Below are 21,821 nucleotides of genomic sequence, written 5' to 3'. Positions count from 1 at the left end.
GCGGCACTCCCTCTCTCTATCTAATATCATTTTGACCTCTCTTCAAGTTGTTAGAGTTTATTGGAAATCACTGGTAAATTGTGCTTCTCGTTTAATATAGTTAATTTATATATTTGTTCACAAATTTAAAAATGTTAAGTGTCGGTGATCGTAAAAAAAGGGGGAAATCAAAGAAAAAGTTGTAAGTGTATAAATATTGGATACAGTATAATGTGATATGTACCGAAGAAGGGTATCACAAGAAAGGACATAAATAACGAACTGGTTTCCTGGCAGTTACAGAATATGCTGTTTCAGTTTTGCTAACTGTCCCTTCACAATCAATTCATCAAACGTATACATAACATAACATACTCAATTCTTGGATTCACACAAATTCAACCTTTTTGCGTGCATGCAAGTAAAAGGTAAAAAATAGATATGAACAGCAAAAGGAAAAGAGTCTCTGCCATGCCACTAAGTTTACATTCAGTTGTCAAAATAGTTGCAAACTTGCAGTATTAATTGTCTATGTAGTGTATACACTATCATTTGACTGTGTATTTATTCCTTGTGATCTTGATGATGATGTCATGATAATCACGCATGGCATGCCATATGCCAATGTATCCATCTCTGTACTTTAACTCCTCCCTCGTTTCCAACCCAATTATCTAATTTATCAAAATTAAGAAAAGTAATTAATTTAGTCATTAACAATAATAAATTTGCCTTAAATTTATAATTGTTATACTTTATATACATTCCAGTGGTAATTAATTTCAGAGGCAGATTCAGGAAAACACTTGTGCATAGTTCCCCCCCCCCCCCCCCTTTTTGTGGTGTTTTGAAGATCTTCCTGAATAAAAGTTAATGCAATCGCTTTCCGTTACTTTGCCTGTTCTATGCATTGGTTGCCTCTCATAAAGTTGGGTAGTGACGCGTTACATATAAAGCAGTATTTGAAGTTGAAAATATTTAAGCACTGGTTGCGACAGTTCTTTGATGTTTTGCTTACTATTAGTTTCAATTCACTAACAACTTGAACATGCTTTAATATTCAAATTTAAAGTACTAATCATGAATTTGGCTTTATATACAGTGTATTTATGAAAATAACACAATCAATGGAGAATTTGTTTATCTGTAAGAACATTGATTTACATTCAGTTTGTCCCTAATGAAAACATTAATGGAGAATTTTTTTCTTTCTTTTTTTACTACAAAATTTTATTCTATTTAGTCACCATAGTTTCATCTCTTTATTAATTTGTATCTCTCCAAGAAACAACCGTCTTCCTAGTTCCTAGTAACTCCTCATCAATTTTTCTGACTGTCATGGGAACCAAAGGCAAGCATCAAACAGTAAAGCCTGTTTTGAATGCCAGATTTCTGTAAGATTTTCAAGATTATTTTGATTTCCTAGTGTAATGTCTGGTGCCCCAACAAATCTCTAACTTTCCTTTTGAGGGGAAAAGGTGTCTAAATTAAGTAGCAAATTAAATGAGCTTTTACTTTTGTGGTCATGTCCATTTTGAAGCAACAAGATTTTATTTTATGCCACATTATTCCGGAATTATTTGGAAAGTAGTCCATAATAAAAGTAAAATGTTTCAAATTCTAGCAAATTGATCAATCCATCAAGGGAACTCTTGTTTCTCTATGTGTAGCTAATTGCAAAAAAAACTTTCTATGCAAAACAAAGTAAACTATACATGATATTTTCTCAACAATCTGAGTGACAAAATAAAAATTATAATGATGCTTTTCATCACGTGCATACTCATCCATTTAATTTCTCCAAATTTGTTTTGTTAGTTTCATTGTTGCAATCTGGTAAATTTGTATAGTAATTAATGTCTAATTGCCTAATAACTATTAAATATATTTTAGGTTGGAGGAAAAGCCTCCAAGGGTGGAAGTTGGTGTCTCTGAAGAAGAATTCGATGCTAGAGATGCTTGATATATAAAAAGATCAAATAAAATGGGTGCACCAAAAGCTTCAAGATGTGGAAGAAGAACAACAACAATGACTGGTAAAAGTTCAATTACTCCGCGGACAGCGAGATATGGCTCACGCAAACTGAGAAAATTTGATTTAGCTGATCTAGAATGAACCAATACGATTCCGGAGTGTCCAACATACCACCCATCAGAGCATGAGTTTGAGCATCCTTTAGTTTATCTGCAGAAGATTGCACCTGAGGCTTCTGAATATGGTATTTGATAACTGGTTATGGATTTTTTTTCTTTTAATTACATGTAGTGCATCACTGTGTTGTGTTGATGAGGTAAGGGATTCATCTGTCATTAAAATGTTTATACCAAGAATTCCCTTTGTATAAGAAATTGATGCAGAAAATTAGTATGGTTTGTAAATAAGTTGGCATTTTTGCCATACAATGTCCAATTGCTATAATGACATTTGATTATTCAGATGCTGATCAGTATAATCACTTTTATCTTGCAAATACAAATGCCGGGACTACTTTAGAAGTGAAGTAGGGGGGAAATGAGGGAAATTAAATGGATAAAGAATTGCAGCACTCATTCATGTCTGATTTTCTTACATCCATTTTGTTTGTCCTCCTAAGCGTATACTAGGGATGCTACTTAGTGTCTCTTCCAATTCTCCATGTACTTTCCTTTGGTCTTCTTTCTCAAAGTGTCCAAATCACAAATTAGAAGAAGGATTTATTTTAAACCAGAATAATTTGTTCAAACAGGAAAGAATTATCTACAATAGAACAAGTACTTACTGCATTTTTCTGTCTTTTTTTTACATGTATTCTAATTGTTTCATCCTCATATTTCAGGTATATGCAAAATTGTTTCTCCAATTGCAGCCTCTAACCCAGCTGCTTTTGTCTTAATGAAAGAGAAAAAAGATTTCAAGTTTGAAACAAATGTACAGCCTCTTCGTCTTTCTAAATGGATTGATGAAAAGGATATAATATCCTTTTCTCTGAGAGGCAGGTAAAACAATATCACGCTTTTAAGATTTTGTGCTACTTAATTTATGTAAAATAAAATGATTGTTGGTTGTCATTGTTTCAACTAGAAAATATACATACCATGAATTTGAGGATCTTGCAGACAAGGCTTTTTTCAGTAGATTTCATAGTTCAGGAGGTCTTCCTTCTTCATATGCGGAAAAGGAGTTCTGGCATGAGATGGGCTCTGGAGAAAGGGAAACAGTTGAGTATGGAGTCAATGTTGAAGGTAGTGCCTTTTCATGTGATCCTAATGACAGACTTGGAACAAGCAAATGGAACTTGAAGGTTGTTTTTTTCAGACTTTATGCTGACTTCATTTCTTCTTAGTGTTTTCTTTTAACAACAGCACTCCGGCAACTGATTTTTGGTTGCCATACATTGCTTCTAAAACTGTAGAGTCTGCTATTAGAAGTTAATATATTGATTGTTATTTGCAGCAACATTCATTCATGCATGTATTTATTGTTTCATTAATATATTGCATTTGATTTCAGAATTTCTCACGGCTGCCACAATCCCTGTTACGTTTAGTCGACAGGGAAATTCCCGTAAGCAAGCAATTTTTGAAACCTAAGAAGAATTCACTGTTACGTTTAGAAGTTACAATTTTTACTTTCTATTTCCGATGCAAAATTTTAGGGAATAACTGATCCTATGCTTTACATTGGGATGCTGTTCAGTATGTTTGCATGGCATGTAGAAGATCATTATTTGTACAGGTATATCTAAGAACAATCTGCTTTTCCACTTCCTTAGCCATTGACCATTGTTAACTTTAAGTTGTCAGATCTTGATATATATTTATGTTTTCTTCATAGCATAAATTATCATCACTCGGGTGCAAATAAAACTTGGTATGGCGTGCCTGGTTATGCAGCCTCTCAATTTGAAAAGACTGTCTTACAACATGTGTACTCTAATAAGATCTTAACAAAACATGGAGACGATGGAGCTTTCAAGTTTCTTGCACAGAAAACAACCATGTTCCCACCAAATGTCATGTTACAACATGATGTGGCAGTTTACAAAGCTGTGCAGAAGCCAGGAGAGTTTATCATCACCTTTCCTAGAGCATATCATGCTGGATTTAGTCATGGTAATCTACCATTCTCTTTGCAGGTGTTAATTGTGAATTTGACTACACGTGTACAGTGACATACAAAATCTAGTTTTAGATATGCATTAGAGTTTAATTTTCAGGCATGGTCAGGGTAAGGATTTTTGTATTGTTAACCAATATCAGAAAACATTTGAAGTATAACCTTTAGAGTAATTGCTATAAAAATCAACAAACTTATCAAACATGACAATTTATAATAAGATAACTTTGTAAAAATATTTTATACTGTCAAGACATTCTAATTAAATTCTCTCAATTATTTGATTCTTTTTGTTGATCCTAGGTTTTAACTGTGGAGAAGCAGTAAACTTTGCTAATGGTGATTGGTTTCAACTTGGGGCTGCAGCTAGCAGGCGTTATGCACATCTCAGAATGATGCCTTTAATTCCATATGAGGAACTTCTTTATAAAGAGGCAATGCTGGTTTACAAGTCCTCAAGAGTCAGAAGTTACAAGAAGAAGCCTGAAGACACAGCATCTTATCAAGCTATTATGCTGCCTTTCTTGCATCTTATGCAATCTTAAAAGACCTCCCTCTTGCGACTGAACAGTTCAAGAAAGTTGCCGAGTTCTTCAAATACATCAGGTTCTCAGATATGCAGCCTTTGCCACAGGGATTGTTACGTAGCTTACTTGCTGTGCAAGTACTGCTTTTCTCATCCAATTTGTCTTTTCCATGGTATGACATGATTAATACATTCATTTTGAGAATTTTTATTTGAATTGCTTCACTTATTGATAGGTGGACATGCTTTCAGTTAATATGTAGATGTAGACTTCAAGAAGATTTGAGACTTAAAGTCAATCCAATAGTCAGACGAACACTTAAAGTCAATCTAATTCTAGTTTGGAAATTGTTTGAACATATCAATTTTTTAAAAACAAACAGCTGAGGTAACTTGATCGCAGGTGCTCAAATCCCAGTGGCCCTTTGCCTTAACTTGGCCTATCTTTCAGTCCCCAGATCATAAACTCTCTTCTAAATTATATAAAGAGAACAGCATAGAAAGCAAAAAAAATCCACTGACCAAGAAGAAGCAACTGTAAGACCAAATTCATACCAATGAAACATATAGGTCCATAGAATGCCCAGCATCAGCAAGCGATAGGCATAGACTAGAGGGCAACATAAGAACAGATAACTCGCTTTTGTCACATAACAGGACAAGAAAGCTCATAAAACTAAAGTTTCTGATTGGTATTTCATCCACAAGAATCAGACAATGGATTCAACTTAATAGAGACCCCACTAAGGTTCTCACAAATCGGTTAGAAGGAACTATAACTACAACTAACAAAAATCATGGCTGCACTGCGGCTTTACAGGTTGAGATGAAATCATACCAAAAGTAAACAAAGTTAATAACAAATGTCTTAAATACAAGAAGATGCCACACCATTTTACAGAGTATAGCAGTGTAACTGAACAAAGAAAATAGATTATTGTTACAAAGCTAACTTTTCTTCCTATGGTACTAGCTAGTTCAATCAATATATGAAATGAAAGACAACACTTTAAAATAAAAGTTATAATTTTAGATGGATAATCATCCTTAAATTATCATGGGGCATTAAAATGAAGAGAAAAAAAAACTGCAAGATTCCAAAGATGCATACTTGCATATCTGTTGATCCATATGAAAGTACAGAATCAATGTCCCAATAAGCTTGGGTCCCCTATATACTCTGCAATCTGTTCAAGTTTCACATTGAGCAGCTCATGGGTATCAGCATCCCTAACTATGGCAGTTTCCTGGTCCAAATCCCTCTCTGCCATACTCCCGTACACACCCTTGTATTTACCAGCCAACACAAGCACCGGTCCCCCACGTTTCGGTATCACTGTCTCGAGAACATCTTGTGACACTCCTTGAACAATCTCCCGGTTCTCATCCATAGATATATCACAAGTAGTAGGCCCAACAACATCCAGAACCTCCCCCTTCTTCAAATACAACCGCCCCCCTTTCAAATCCCGGCTAATCACCCTAACACGAATGTGACTTGTAAGCCAGGAAACCTTCCTATGATCCACCACTCTCCTCTCCTCTTTCCTACCAACATCAACTCTCTTCTCCTTTCTCCTATTAACATCCCCTCTCTTCTCCTCCACCTCATCCCTACCGCGCTTACTCTTTGACACTTTATCCTCACGCTGAGTCTTCAACTCCTTCAATTTCCTCAAACACCTCTCTTCCTCCTTAGAACCCAATTCAGCAACATCACCAACCTTCACCTTCACCTTCACCTTCTCTCCACTTCTTGAAAGCTCCAAAACAAGATAATCATCCCCAATCCTAGACACAACACTACCCTTCAACCCAGCATCTCTTCCCCCAACAATCCTAACAACCTTCTCCTTCTTCTCCTTCTTCTTGTTGTCCTTCTCATTGTTGCTCAGAACGAGCGCCGCAGGAGCATCACCGACAAACCCTAATCCTTCCTTGGCAGTTCTCCGTTTGATCTCCACCACCTTCACGTCCTCCTTGGCGTTCCTCCCAATCCCCATTCCTTCCTTCCAGCCATAGCCGGCGAGCAGTGCCGCGCCGTAGCCCTCGACGGCGACATCCTTGAACTCCTCCATCCCCTGGTCCTCCGGCAGCCTCTCCAGGTCGCTTTTCAGCTTCTGCAGCGCCGTGGCCTCCAGCGGAACTCGACGCCGTGGGGCAGCACCATCACTGTCGTCTTTGTTGTTTCCTTCTGGATTTTTGTCGGCACGAACGTTGAGGCCGTAGGAGATGTCGGATTCGGGTTGGTCCCCGTCGGTGTGGAGTTCGAAGGCGAGGGATTCGGCGTCGGCGGCGGTGGGGAGGTGGAGATTCTTCATCTTCTTGAAGGGTTGCCATTGGTTTTGGATTGGGGGAATTAGGGTTTTGGGGGCGGAGGTGGGAGCGGGTTTGGAAGGGTCGAATTCGGTGATGAGGTATTTGGTCCCGCCGGTGTCGTTTTGGGATCAAATTTTACCCATCCATGGAAACTAACTTTATAAATATACTTTATATTTTTATTTTTATACTTTAAAAATATTTTTTTGATTTTTATAATTTTAATTTTAATTTTTTATAGTTTGAAAGTAATAGTTTTAATTTTTATCATTTATATTTTAATTACCTTCTAATTATCAAAAAAAATATAAAAATAATTAATTATTAATTATTTTTTATTATAAATTATCTTATAATAAATTAATTATGAATTATTTGTTAATATTTTTATAGTTAATTGTAATTGATAATATTAATCATATTTTAATGATAAAAATTAAAAAGGAATTAAAATATAAAAATTAAAAAGATCACTTTCAAATCATAAAAATTAAAAAAGAATTAAAATATAATTAAAAAAATCACTTTCAGAGACTAAAAAAAAATTAAAACATAAATTAAAGAAATTAAAAAATCATTTTTATAAAAATTAAAAGATAAAATAATAGAATTATAAGAAATAAATGAGTAATTAATTTTATTTAAGAAAAAGGGAGACTAATTCCCCTCTCAAAATTGAGTAATGAAAAAGGTTATAAAGCTCACAAAGGCAGAATAATTGTTTTCAAAATCTGATATGCTTCTTAACCTTTTCTGTTTCGATAAAATTGTACTAGCACCAGGACATGTCAACCAGCCAAATGTTGTTGTAAAGAACCAATTCTTATTTGATAACTATCACAAAAAATTACAAAACAAAAATATAGCCAAACTAAGAATAATTTAGAAATAAGGCAAATCTGCACTGATTTAAACATGTAGTTACCACATAAATCAGTTTTAGACCCCTTTTTGAGTTATCTACACCCTTATTGTTTATTCCCAAGGCTATCTGATACTATACACTTTTGACATGTCAAATCGAAAAGGCAAAACTGAATGGAGTCAACCTGAGATAAATATGTTGTCAAACAATATTAACAATGTAATTTACATCCTCAATGTCTATTCCCTAGGTTATCTGATCTGAGACTATACATATTAGGCACATCAATGTATAAGACATAAGACAAAATCTGAAAATCTACTCAATCTCTTAGATGAGTAGTAAGTCACTGTGTTGTCAGTGAACGAAAAAGTAGCAAAGAAAACAAAATTAAAACCTATGAAGCACGGACACTCTAGTCTCTTGTCGTATCCGGTGTCCGACACGCGTCTGTGTCAGTGTCCGACACCGACACGACACCAGTACTATGTTCTATATTTTAAATATTACAGATGTCCACGTGTCCATGTCCGTATCATATTCGGTATCCGTGTCGATATTGGTACTTCATAGATTAAAACAGAAGAATAACAAGTTAGGTCAATAAACCTTTTCAGATGGGACCCAAATATTGAGAAAAATACATTGCTGCTCTTTGACAGAAGAAAGAGTGGTATGCTGCCCCCTGGGCTGCAACCGGCTCCAGCAAACACCTGACCAAAACCGCCTCCCAAAGCGGAAGCCAGCGGCTCATGACCGCCTGAAGCACGACCTTCACATATCTTAAAGATTTTGGAAAGTTTAAATTTTAAATTTTAAATGCTCAAGTGTTAATTCCAACATTAAAAATTTCTATCATCAGCTAGCAATCAAATGCTAATCAAAGTCATTGATTTTTTCTTTAAAAAAAATAATACCTAATTGATCTACAAGATTTTCTTTAATAAAAAATAAAGTCAAAAATTTGGCTCTTTATAGACCTATTATTAACTCTGTTTCCATAAAAATAAAATAAATGTCAATTTCAATTTTCATAATTTTTCTTACCCAATAATTATTTATGATTCTTGAGAAATATTAATTTTTTAATAGACATTTAATTGAGTTATTTACAAATTTATAAAAGTCACTAATATATGCCAAAATTCTTATTAATTATAACTTTTGTGTCAACTAAAATAATTAAAAAAGATTATTGCGCTATTATCGAAAAAAAAACAAGTTTATTGCCCCGAGGTATTTGTATTATTAGAATTTTTAGTGTCAAATTCAATCCTATTTAATTAGAATTTTTTATAATTTATAAAAAGTTTTTTATCATTTAAAAATATATAAATTTTGATAGATTATTTTTTAAGAAGGATTTTGATAGATTTTATTAATTTTTTTAAGCATAAAACATCTATCAAACAATTTCACTGAAACTTTTGAAATTTTATTAAATTTTTTTTCTTTTTTTATTGATTGCAAGACTTTTTTTTCTTATCACATATAATCTCTCATCTCTTTTATATTCTTCAAGATGTGTGTGTCACATATATTTTTTTGTTCTTTTAAAATAAAAAATGTCAAATATATTACTCTCCTATGCACTTTTCCTTTTATTTTTTTAAATTAAATTAATTTTTGTGCTAAGACTAATCATATTTTCTTTAAATTGATTATGTGTATCAGTGGACATAATATTTTCGTTACTCGTGTCACCCTAAAAATGTATCTAATATTTAATATTTATACAGTGAATCACGTAGTAAAAGATATTTACAACTGCCTTGTAATAGTTTTTGTAAAAGTTAATAAGTGTAACAATAACTGTGACTAGGTCTAGTATCTCTCGTCTATATATATGTGTGTTATGCTGCATGGTCATCAGATACCCTAAAATGAAGATTGCGGCACGTCTGTAAGAATTGACAGCTGTACGTTCAAGTTTTCTGTTGGTTTCTATGCGTTTGTAAATCATGACTTTCTCTTGTATCTCATCTGAGTATATGAGAGAAAGCCATGACTTACACACGCATATGAAACAAAGTGCAGTCATAGATAGATTACAGATCTGAATCGGCAAGGGAGATCAGCTGCTAGAGTATGGATCTTCACTCCCCTGGGTTGCATCTGTAATTTCACACACATGCTTGTCCTCCATCTGCATCTTTTATTTATATAATTATGTTCTTGGATTGAATCTTATGTTGCTAATTAATTGTTCGTGTTGGGTTCAGATCTGAAGTTGCTCATTGGTATTCAAGTTTTTTTTTTTTTTGGTGTTTGTAGCTGATTGTGCTCCTAGCTATATAGTGGTGCAAATATGATCATTCATTTTTTTTAAAGATCCGAGAGTGAGTTTTGTTTTGGCATTCAACTTTGCAGATCTGGGTGGGGAAGTGGTAAGCTCAGCGAAGAGAAGATGCTGTCTTGTGATCACGTGCGCACCTAAACTAGACATTTAATATTTTTTTTCCTTAAGATTTTCAATACAAATGAAAGACTAAATTAGCTCATATGTCTGTCGATCACATTCCTATTTGGAATTCTTTCCAATAGACTCTACAAAGAATGGTGATAGCAGGGTGTGTAAAAATTAATTGGATAAAAAAAAATCAAATTGAATTGGTTTTCAATTATTTTAATCGGTTTAGTTTTCTATCCAAATAATCAAACTGATTTAGAACTCGTTCAAGATCAAACTAATTTAAAAAAATTGATTCTGAATTAAATTAATTCTTAATCCGTTTAAACTGGTTACAAGGGTCGAATCAGTTTTAGACTAATTTTTTTAGCTAATTTTTAAATTATTTTTTTAAAATAAAAAATATTTAAATGAAAAACAGTTGGATTTATAAAAATAACTTGTTAACTAAATTGATTTTATAAAACAGTGAACTCATTTTTTCTTGAATTTGTTGAAGAAAAAATCAATTCGATCTAGGTTGATTACCATTAGAACCAATTTTTTTAAACATGCCTAGGTGATACTGTCGGGGTAGATTGCTTATCCGAATGGGCGAAATGTAAAGACAAGGAACAACATTTTGTAAAGACCTTTACTGTTTTCTTGTTTCTTATATTATGATTTGGGGTTAATTAAATTTTAACTCACTCAACATTTTAAGATTCTAATTTTTAGTCTTTTAAAAGTTTTTTAACAAATTTTAATATTTCGTTAATTTTCTTTTAGTATTTTAGTCCTTTAATTCTTTTTGTCCATTTATAGTCCTTTGTTTATTTTTATTTCTTAATATTAGTCCTTCTTTTGTGTATTTTTAGTCCCTCATTTTATATATTTTAAATTAATTTTGAACAATAAAAATAAATGAAAGATTAAAAATAGACAAAAAAAAAATTGAGAGACTAAAAATACTAACAAAAAATTGAGGTTTAAATATGTTTTTATCCTTAATAATTTTTTTCACATTTGTTTCCTAACATTTGAAAAAGTTTTGTTTAAAGTCTGTGTCATCAATTAGGTGATGATGTGTTCATTAAATATTTGATACCATGATTTGTGGTAGCTTAAAAGCATCAATATTTGTTTCAAAAACAAATTAAAAATGAATTTCTCTTTCTCTCCTATTTTATCATTTTTTTTTTCGCCTCTCTCTCTTCCACCCTCTTCTCTTTTTCCTCTTAAGTGAAAATTCAAAAAACCACCCCAAAACTACAACGACACTAAATCACAAACCCACTCAAACTACCACAAGCCGGCGAACCCGCCCCAAAACTACAACAACACCAGATCAACACAAAATAAAGTGTGTTTAAGAAAATATTTGGGTTGTTGATTTGGGTCTCCAATCTAGGTTGTTGTTGATCTAGGTTTCAAATCTAGGTTGCACTCTATTGGCTTAATTAAGGGTGTGGTGGGATTTGGGTCGAGGCATGGTGGTTGCAACACAAAAATGAACCAGATTGCAAAAATAGTTAGTTCATTGAGGAAGAGCACGATGGAGTCATGGATGATAGTGATTTTGATGGAGACGCTGTGACATTCACCATCATCATAGACGTTGGAGTGGCTCTCCTCACCAATGGTGGCAGCGGAGTGAAGGCCTACCTTACCCCCATGAGGCAAAGTTTTTTTACCTCAAAATTGAAATTGCTCTTTGTGCATGTGCACAAACTCTGCATTTGTTAGCCACTAGAACCACTACGTAGCACTATCATCTTTCTCCATGATTACATGTTTGCATCCCATGTTAAGGTTCAAAGTGTGAGTTTGAAGAAACCAAATCTGGGATGTTTGGAAGAATGACACTGTTTGTGAGATTTTTTTAGATGGATTTGAGATCTATTTCTTTTTTTTAAAAAGAAATTGAGTTCTGTTTTGAAAGATGAGGTTGAAAGAGAAAGTAGGTGAAGGGATGGTGGATGACTCATAAGAGGGTTCTCGATGTTTGATTTATTTATTTAGTTTACTTTAATGAATTCTGACGATATTTAACTGTTAAAAAAATTAAATTTGATTTTGAAATAAATTGATAGTTTTTGAGCCATCACACATTGTATTATCAAATATTATTTAATGGACACATCATCCTTTAGTTGATGAAAAATATTTAAAATAAAACTTTTCAAATACCAGGAAACATGTGCAAAAAAAAAATTTAACAAGGATCAAACACAAAATTTGACTATATATTAGAGATAAAAAACACATTTAAGCCAAAAATTAATGAAAAACTAAGAATTATCAAATAAATTCTGAGGAACTAAAAATTAGAATCCGAAAAATATAAAGGACTAAAAACTTAATTAATACCAATGATTTATGAATTCTTTCGTACATACTAAAGCACTAAAAAGTGATGGACAAAATGATGAAATTCCTATTTCATAATTATTATATTCTTTTTTATGATTATTCGATCATGATGTTATTTCCTTGTTATTGTTTGCAATTATCTTTCATATTTATTGCATTGCTAGCCAAATTTTAAAAATTGATATGGTCTGGATACAATGTTATCATTAATGGTGATGTCTAATTTAGTTTAACCTACTACATGACAACATTTTGTTATGTCAATCTCATAAATCATGGTTTCCATGCCAAATTAAAGGTGCTATTTTTATATTCATGTGTTGATTGACTCGTAAATTACCTTTATAAAATTACTGTTTTCCTTCATGTATTGGCATGAATATAAAGGTACCACGCAGTGCACCAGAGAGGCTGGATAGCTGAAATTACTGTACCTATTTTAGCAGACTGAAATACTTACTGATAGAATTTAAGTATTCAATCTCTTGCCTTTTGTAATAACTAATATTTATATAAGAATGTCAATTTTCTGGTCTGATATGTGTCTTTAGGATCAGGTAAAGCATCTTATGTGGGTTTTAAATTCTAACCTTGCATGCGTTAAAGGCAATGGCACCAATAGGGAGGTTATGCATGGGTTGATTCTTCTATGACAATTTCCTTCAGATTTGAAGATCATCAATTTATAAACTCAGTTTTGTCACTATTTGTTCCATGAATATTACAGTTGGAGTATCAAATTGGTCCTAAGCTTAGGTATTGAAGTTGGAGCATTCAATATAGAAAGGCCAATCTTTTCAAAGAATTGGTTATTGAAGCATTACGGCAGAGCTGAATTTTTAATAGGTTACTGGATCAGCATTATAACTTGCTTGTGTTTTTTTATTTTTTTTTATGCATTTTGAGAAGTTGGTGTGTACTAAGCTTGTTCTGTTGGTAAAATTTATCACTGATTTTATGTGAATCAGAAAAGTTGGTGTACTAAGCTTGTTATGCTGGTAAAATTTATCACTGATTGTATGTGAATCAGAAAAGTAAAAGTTATATATATCCATATGTTATTTTATTTTGACATTTTCTTCCTCCTCCTTCCTCAGCCACGGAATTCTTCTCCATCTTGTGAGAGCAGAAGGAAGCAGATTTCTTTATCCAAAGCCTATATATACATTGATAACATATACAAATGAAATCTCAGAACAGATTTTGAAGGAAAAAGTAAGGAGGATGGGTGAAGGAATGAATACTTACGTCGGAAGCATTGCTGATAAATTCGCCGATTAATGTTTGTGAGAATGAATTCTCCACTGTTCTGTTCACGCTGAATACACAACCATTATACTCCCCTATTAATTTTTTCAAGTGTCTAAATTATTGTAATATGAATTTATGGATGTTATGTTGATGGATAAACTTTAAGAGATATTGTTATGTTATATAATTATGCCTATATATTATTTTGTCATAGTGTTAATTTTTCATTTAATAAATTTTAATATATGATAAAAATACAGACTTAATTATCATCAATTCCATCACAAACTCATTTTTAACTTGATCAATAAATCATGAATTAATGACCAGTGATTTCTAATAAAAACAAAATGATAAAGATACGAATGATCTTGTCAGAGAAATATAATGAAAACGCTGAACAATCTAATTTCCATCTTGGCGTATGATGTAGTGTTCTCAAGTAACATGTATATTGAGCTTGAGTATGCTTAGATAAAGTAAGCAAGTAAAAATGTATCTAATATTAACTTAATTGAAAGTGTATTGTAAACCTAACTTACTGAAATCTATGGGTAGATATACTTTTACTTGCTATTTTTAGAGACAAACTCACTTTTATTGTTGCGGAAAAGGTACAAAATTAATCCAAGATTTCTTGAAGACCCTTTTCTATAATGGCCATGGTTTAAGGTGAAAACTTCCATGGTGTCTCTTTTTTCTACTTTTTTGAGGGGGTTTAATCTTCCAAGACATCTTTGGTCATCTGATTAGTGTTCCATCTGTTTCTATATTTCCATGGCTATATAGGCTGACCTTCCTTGACATGTCATCTTCAGTCAAGAACTTTCTCCCCAGTTGAAAAGACATTCCACACCAATGTGCCTATTATGTACAATGCAACAGCAACCTTAAAAACATCATTCCAAGAACCTGCAATAATTATAGATCACATATGATTGAAAACCAAGACAAAAGTTGCAAAAATAAAAATAAAAAAGTAAACTTCAACAAGAAGAGGGGAACTCAGACCTCGCTGGAGTATGAATCCAGTTGCAGCTGTACCAAAGACACCAGCAAGCACTCCTGCGGTATTCGATAGTCCAAGCAATACACCCTGAAATTGAAACTCGTGAACATTCTGATAGAGACATTTTGATGTATGACTGTATAAGTGTCAAGAACAATGATTCAAACCACATGTTGCAGTGTTTAATCTTTTGGTGAGATTGTTTTGGTGATCTCCTATTTCTGTTTACTAGTATTGAACACTTTTAAGTTTAGCATTTGACTGTTTAAATCAGGAAAGCAATGACTCACAGCATAGCGTGGTCCAATGTCTTGGTGATTGGAATACAGACCAGATTGCGAGAATGCATCAGATCCCTGTCAAGAAAAATAGCAGATTATGGTTAAATTAAGGTGATTCTGCATAAATTTAAAACATATGGAATTATGTTGTAGAGGAACTAATGCTTCAAAAAAGTTCAAAAATAGAGGAAATTCAAACTGAGGAATATAAGTCGATTTAGCTCTAACCTGACTACAGGCCATGCACAGTACAGCCATGGCAGGTGTTCTGACATGGCTCAGCTGTGAAAGGAAAAAGGCTGGACCCAGAAACCCGATTGATTGCATGATCTGCAAACTCAAAAGTATTAAGAGCAGAATCATTTTGAAGAGTGAAATGAATGCAAAATATTTCCTTCTATTGATGACTGAACTGAATGAGTGCCACAGTACTATTGTTTGAGAAAAAACACATTCCATTGAGAACATCATTTGTATAGCAGTTGGTCATGCATGACAAAATTTCATCTACAGGAGAGTGATTTCTTGCCTTTCGAACAACTGTTATGGATAGGCCTTTTCTCACTAGTGTGTCAGCAATCCACCCACCAATATTTGCAAAAGCTGCCATGGTTAACCATGGAAGAACACATAAGAGCCCAGATTCCATGAGGTTGAACTTTAGAACCTGTGAAAATGATCCATTAGTATATTCATTCAACTATAGAAAGTGATTTTAAATTTATTAAAAAAAGGGTTAGTACCTGATTATAGTAAGTAGGCATCCAGGTTAAAAGAATAAATGTCCCCCAATTGTGACAGAAGTGGGAGATTATAAGAGCCCAAACAGGTGCTTTTGATAAAATTAATTTCCAAGGAATGGAAGAAACAGGTGCATTTGATACATTGCCTTCCAGTATGAGCCTTTTCTCCTCTACCCCAAGATCAGGGTCATCTTTTGGGGAGCTATATGCCTAAGAGGCCAACAGAGAAGGAAGGAAATGAGTCAACATGCTAAGCAGGAAACTAAGGAGTACCCCTCCAATTTAGAAATTTCATGAACAATGATAAGGTGTTGCCACCAAAACAAATTTCACAAACACAATGCAAGATGGTTGATCTACTCTTATATCCAGTCAATGACTCATTGATTCTTAAAAATTTGCATACTGATGAAATTGATGTCATATACTATGCAACACTGTCCCTTAATCAATCAGCACACAAAACAAGGGTTGTCAGGGGGAAGGTGCTTTGTTTCCCCCTCAAACATTTTTCCATTGGGAAAAGATACATGAAGTAGATTTCATTGAAATTAAGTGAAAGCTGACTTACCTTTCTCAACCACAAGGCAAACCAGATACTTCCAAGAGATCCAAAGGAGTAAAACACTGATGGCCAACCAAATTTTTGGATTAGCAATGGTGAGAATGCCAAGCCAACCACAGAACCTAGGTACATGCCACTATATACTAGGGCAAGTGATCTGCTTCTCTCCGAAACAGGAATCCACTTGGAAAGCATATTATTCATAGCAGGCATGGCAACACCCTGAAAACAAAGAAACAGCATAATTTGATGCTAAATCATATTCATGTATATATTCTGCATAGATTTTGAACATGAGATCATTCTATATTTGATTGTACTATTTAACACAGATAGCTTAATTTTTGGGGGGCAGAGAGTGTATACTATGAAAGTATGTTTGACCATCTTGGCTGAATTAAGTTTCCTTGTGCATCACTTTCCCCGTCTGTTTTAAAGGAGAAAAAAGTTCATGCTTTCAGGTTGGTTTTCTAAGTTTTTCTTCTTGCTACTTGATAGATTTGCAAGCAATCTTATCTACCTAAAAGTTCATAATAAATCTGGTTAGAGCCTAGACGGTTGAAACTCCAAAATTTTGATGAGAAACAAAGCGTTAAGAAATGGATGAATTTTATGAATAGCTAATATGTTTATCAAGTGTGTACAGAATCCTCAAAAGTATTCTTATAAAGAATTTGATAGATCAAAGACTCAAGCCTCTGTACATCCTATTGTATCAGGCAGAAGTGTATGTTATCCAAAGCGTTTTGAAACTTGTGAGAATCTTGATTTTAAATTTATCTTTAAATGAAAACCTTTTACGAAAAGTGTTGGAAACTTTTTGTAAGTGTTTTATGTAAACTTACTGTCTGACCCACTCAGACGCTTGATCAATTGAGCTTTCAAAACTCATTTTTTGTCTTTATAAAGAGTTTTTCAAAATCTTGAAAAAGAAAAGCTCAATTCAACCCTCTGTTCTTGTTTCTTTTTATCATTTATCCTTTTTCAAATCTGATAATTAAGTGACCATATGAACCAAGTTAATGAAAATTATGAGACCATAGAAGTAGTATAGATACATAATACACCAACCTCACCAATCCCCATAAAGGCACGCATAATAAGCAAACAAGGGAGCCCAATTCTTGCAGCAATAGGTGTTAAAACTGTTGCCATTGACCACCAGACAACACCAAAACCTAGCACTAGCTTCCCACCAATTTTGTCTGCCCATATGCCACCAAGGATCTAAACCCAATAAACAAAATAACATTGTACAAATGACTAAATGTTAGTATGAAACTATGAAAAGTACTCCTGAAGATCCAAAATGCTAAGGTAACATAAAAATCTTATGCCAGGTTCAACTAGCGTTGATACTCTAATGCATACTAGAAGATAAATATATGAGATCAATTTGTTGTTAGACTAATGTGTTCTAGGTAGTGGGTATAGCAATCTGACCTGAGTAAGTAGATAGCCCCAGAAAAAAGATGATTGAATTAGGCCAACCGTTGCACTGTTCCAATTAAACTCTTGTGACATTGGAAGTATTGCTATGCTCATATTCACCTATACGTTATATGGATAAGTAAAGTATATGAGAAGAAACATTAGTAATTCATACTGTTATCAAGAATTTGAAAATATAAAAGGACAACTAAATATTTAATGCTTAATATAATTGAAGGATTTTGATCCTCTCATGCTACTTACTAACATGAGAAAATGTCTTGTTATAACTTATATAAGAGGTAAAGACACTAACAATTAGTAGGACCTACCAATATTATTTCTCTAGGGTCTAATGAATTTGCTTTGGTGTCTCTCTCATAACATTATATTGTCTTGTTAGTAAGTAACATGAGAGGATCCAAATTCTAATTTAAGGAGAAAGCATAATGACAACTTCTGCATGAGAAAGTAGTACAATATTGAAACTTGAAAGTAGAAGAGACCCTGCAACGCTAACTCTATGAAATATGAAGGAACGTACATATTGGGATTGAGACATGGTAAACATGAATATATAGTAATTTACATTACAAATGCAAAAATAAGATACTCACACGGTCCATGTTGCACAGCAGAAATGCTGCAAAACATAGCAATACAATAACCCATCGCTTAGGAAACTGCTGCCACCAAGAAGATACTTGTGGAACATTTCCTTCCAGGAGAATGGATTCACCTGTCCCTTCAGTTGATTCCAGAGGATCCATCTTTGCTTCTGTTATATCATGCTCCTCAGACTTGTAATGAACACGAGCCGTATTTGCCTTACCAAGTTTGTTTAAACCTAGTCCATATACTGCTCTTTGTTGAATAAGGCTACTGCTATAGGGATCTGAAGAGAGGAAGTACTGACATCTTCTGCTGGCCTTAAGTTTCATGTTCATGCAGTGAATGGATTTCTGGGATAGTGGAGAACAATGCTGCACTTCATCATGAAATGTTGGTATTGGTTTTGAAACTTTCTCATTCAAAGGTTCTTTAGCATGAAAACACATCCCATGCCAGCATCTTGAGAAAGGATCCTTTGCAATCTGACCACCATAACGTGCAACAAATGCGCAAGAAATTCCCCCTCTTTGAGGTGATAGATCCTTTCCCAATTGATATACACTTCCTGCCCAAATCAAACAGTTGCTAAAATTTGTTCATAGTCTGCCATATACTCATCTACATGAAGCAAGCATAGAGGGTTTCGAGAGGATCAAAGTCCAACCTACTTCATTCACAATTTTGTCTTAACATGATTTCCATGTATCGCTGAAAAGCATGTAATTCTCTCATCAAAGTAAAATACAAAAAAATAAAAAAAGTTATCAAGGTTTCTCTCAATCCATAATTTTATCAATCATCTATGTTCCCTTACAGGATATGTATGTATAAGTTGTTGTAGTTATTGTGTCAAATAAAATCAAAAGTCATGATTTCAGAAGATGGAATGCTTAATGTTTTTTTGCCTGGTGAACTAATTGGATGGTTGAGAGCCGAACGAACAGGGCATGCCTTATAAGAGGCGATTTGCTACTGAATTCTATTATTGGCAATAACAAAAAAAATCTAAATACTCAATTTTATATCTGAAGCAAGTTTTCAAAAAACTGCTAGAGTTTTAGCAAAAACCACTAAACAAATGTTGGCACAGAACACAGAAGGGTCATCAATCATCATCATCCATAATAACCCCCCCTTGCTATATAAAGATTATGGGAAAATTTGTTGTGAATGTTTGGTTTTACTATCTACACCTCCATGAAAAAACATACACTTGTGTTGCCACTAAAATATAACCCTGGAGAATAGACTGACTCTGTACTGAATAATTTTCAACAACACCGAAAATAATCAATAATAATAAAATAAAGACAAACACATTCTCTAGCAAAAAGCAAGCTCAAGCCAAATGATTACAGCAACTAGATAATTTAATTCACAAGAATAAGAACAATTGAGTAAAAATAATACAAGAGAAAAAATAATAGTATTATAAGAGTAAAAATTAACTATAGTTGAGGGAGATGAACCTGGTCCAATGAAACAAGTGAAGTTTCTGTTGGAAACCAAACCACCAAGAGCCATTGGTAATGCAACTGAGGAGCTATGAAAGTGAGAATTGAAAGGTGAGAAGGGTCTTACACCATGTCAGAGCATAACAACATAATTCAAATTCAACAAAATAATTTCATGTCATCCATGGAAAGCTGTCCCTCTCTGCTATGCTCTCAGGTATTGGATAAGCAAAGCATGATATAACATGTTTTTCAAACATTAAAAAAAAAAAATCTTATTTTTAAGTTCATATGATCAAATAATAATTTTTCATGATAATTAAATTACTTTTGGGAATTTTGTTTTTTTGCTAAAATTAGAATAAGAAAATTCCGGTGGCATTTTAAGCAAAAGAAAGGGGGGCGTAGAGTGTGACACGTTGCACGGCATCCATACAAATAAAGGCCCCTGTACGAAAAATAGTGAAATTATTTAAGTACCCTTTTATTTACCTGTGCTTTTAGTGTGGGTAGACGATAATAGGAAGTGAACTTATGGTTATTACGGGAAATTTGAAAATTGAAACCTAGATCTTGACAGCTTATACCTGCCGGAAAAGTGCAAGATGATATATTTTTAATTAGTTGATGATTTTCTTAATTTTTTTTTGGTTTTTCAAGATTTTTTTTAAAAAAAAAACTTTAAAGTGGTGCTAGGTGCTACTTTGTGAGGTTCATGCGTGGAACATTCTGCTTTAAACGCGTGGCTGCTAGGCGAACGTTAAGAAGTGTTTTGTCATTTTCTTTGGGAACATGTGTTTCTCGAACGAGAGCGTTGATTTAACACAAATAAACAAGTTTAATTAGAATGGCAAAAATGATTAATTTGAAGCTTCGTGAAACTTTAGCTTCTTAGAAACCTTGTTTCAACATTATCCATAAGAGACTGAAAGAGTGTTGTTACATTTCAACTTTCAATGATTTGTATTTTAAAAAAATATAATAATTTCTTTAATTAAAAAAATGTTATATATTTGTTTATGCATTAAAAATAAGAAGATTTAATTATTATTTTAGTTTTTATCGTTACAATAATTTTTTTATTTTACTTCCTATAATTTAAAACATCTTATTTTGGTTTCTATAATTGTAATTTTTGTTTTATGGGACAAATATAATTTTCCTTATTTCTATGGTACTGCGTGTGGTGTATTGGCATGGTTCTTGTTTAATGTTTGAAGAAACTCACCCTTTATTGATTAGAAAATGAATAACGTTACATATATGTCCAGGGTTTAAAAAATTATATTATTCATTATTCATGTAAATGCAATGCGAGAGTGTTGTACATGGAAGCAGTTTTTTGCAGGTGATACTTTGTCTTAAATGAGGAGTCCAAGTGGGGAAGACGATCACAGTTGGATCCATGGAGGGATTATTCGCAATCATGGCAAAAACTGAGACTTGTTCTGTGCTTCAAGCGATCCTTTATGGTCATTTCTTGATTGAGTCGGATTCTTCAGAACACATCACGCAGTTTTCTAGGTTTTCAGTGGCTTTCGACTACGATCAAAGTATGCATTAGAGTAATATACGTACAGACCAATAAATATAAACCAAATTATCAGATTTATTTCTATCTCTTAGCTAGTTCCTATATAGCTTCATCTTTTTGATCCACACCAAAATTTTCATCACCATAGTTATTTTCATATTTATGATATAATACAGTTAAACTGAACTCATTCAATCTGACTACTGAATCTTTAAATATGAAAATGTTAAATTAATTGTCTGTTTCAATGATATAGTCGTATACTTTTTCTTAAGCTGTGTAATTAATTTACAAGTTAGCTATAATTCGGTCTAATGGTGAATGATTGACCCAACATAATAATTAATTGATAGAAAATTTGAGGATAAAAAACAAAATAACAGGGTATAGCATG

At 33.3% G+C, this 21,821-nt stretch overlaps 2 protein-coding genes, 1 long non-coding RNA gene and 1 pseudogene across 4 annotated transcripts; 2 read left to right on the top strand and 2 right to left on the bottom strand.

Moving 5' to 3' along the window:
• Window positions 1–2,008: 2,008 nt before the first annotated feature.
• On the top strand, window positions 2,009–4,785 carry LOC114403499 (annotated as a pseudogene).
• Window positions 4,786–5,436: 651 nt separating this feature from the next.
• LOC114403681 (protein MOS2-like) lies at window positions 5,437–7,060 on the bottom strand. The gene has a single exon (XM_028366784.1). It carries the CDS (start codon window positions 6,920–6,922, stop codon window positions 5,747–5,749), a length of 1,176 nt encoding a protein of 391 aa, XP_028222585.1. The 5' UTR covers window positions 6,923–7,060; the 3' UTR covers window positions 5,437–5,746.
• A 2,602-nt stretch (window positions 7,061–9,662) lies between these two features.
• On the top strand, window positions 9,663–10,350 carry LOC114402843. The gene is made up of 2 exons (XR_003664533.1): window positions 9,663–9,902; window positions 10,156–10,350. It is a non-coding gene; the product is annotated as an uncharacterized LOC114402843 (long non-coding RNA).
• A 3,831-nt stretch (window positions 10,351–14,181) lies between these two features.
• LOC114403907 (ascorbate transporter, chloroplastic-like) lies at window positions 14,182–20,144 on the bottom strand. Of its 2 annotated transcripts, none has more exons than XM_028367130.1 (11): window positions 19,909–20,144; window positions 18,445–19,004; window positions 17,840–17,947; window positions 17,468–17,623; window positions 16,403–16,618; window positions 15,832–16,041; window positions 15,618–15,755; window positions 15,317–15,418; window positions 15,098–15,163; window positions 14,810–14,894; window positions 14,182–14,662 (listed from the first exon to the last, which is right to left on the bottom strand). In XM_028367130.1, the coding sequence occupies exons 1-11, from the start codon at window positions 19,961–19,963 to the stop codon at window positions 14,613–14,615; spliced, it is 1,746 nt and encodes a 581-aa protein (XP_028222931.1). In that variant the 5' UTR covers window positions 19,964–20,144; the 3' UTR covers window positions 14,182–14,612. The 2 variants fall into 2 exon arrangements, with proteins under 2 accessions (XP_028222931.1, XP_028222930.1); XM_028367129.1 differs by having other exon boundaries at window positions 14,182–14,710; window positions 19,909–20,143.
• Window positions 20,145–21,821: the final 1,677 nt, after the last annotated feature.

This window comes from Glycine soja, chromosome 20, assembly GCF_004193775.1.
Source record: "Glycine soja cultivar W05 chromosome 20, ASM419377v2, whole genome shotgun sequence".
Classification (NCBI taxonomy): domain Eukaryota; kingdom Viridiplantae; phylum Streptophyta; class Magnoliopsida; order Fabales; family Fabaceae; genus Glycine; species Glycine soja.
This window is presented reverse-complemented; position numbering and strand designations above follow the sequence as displayed.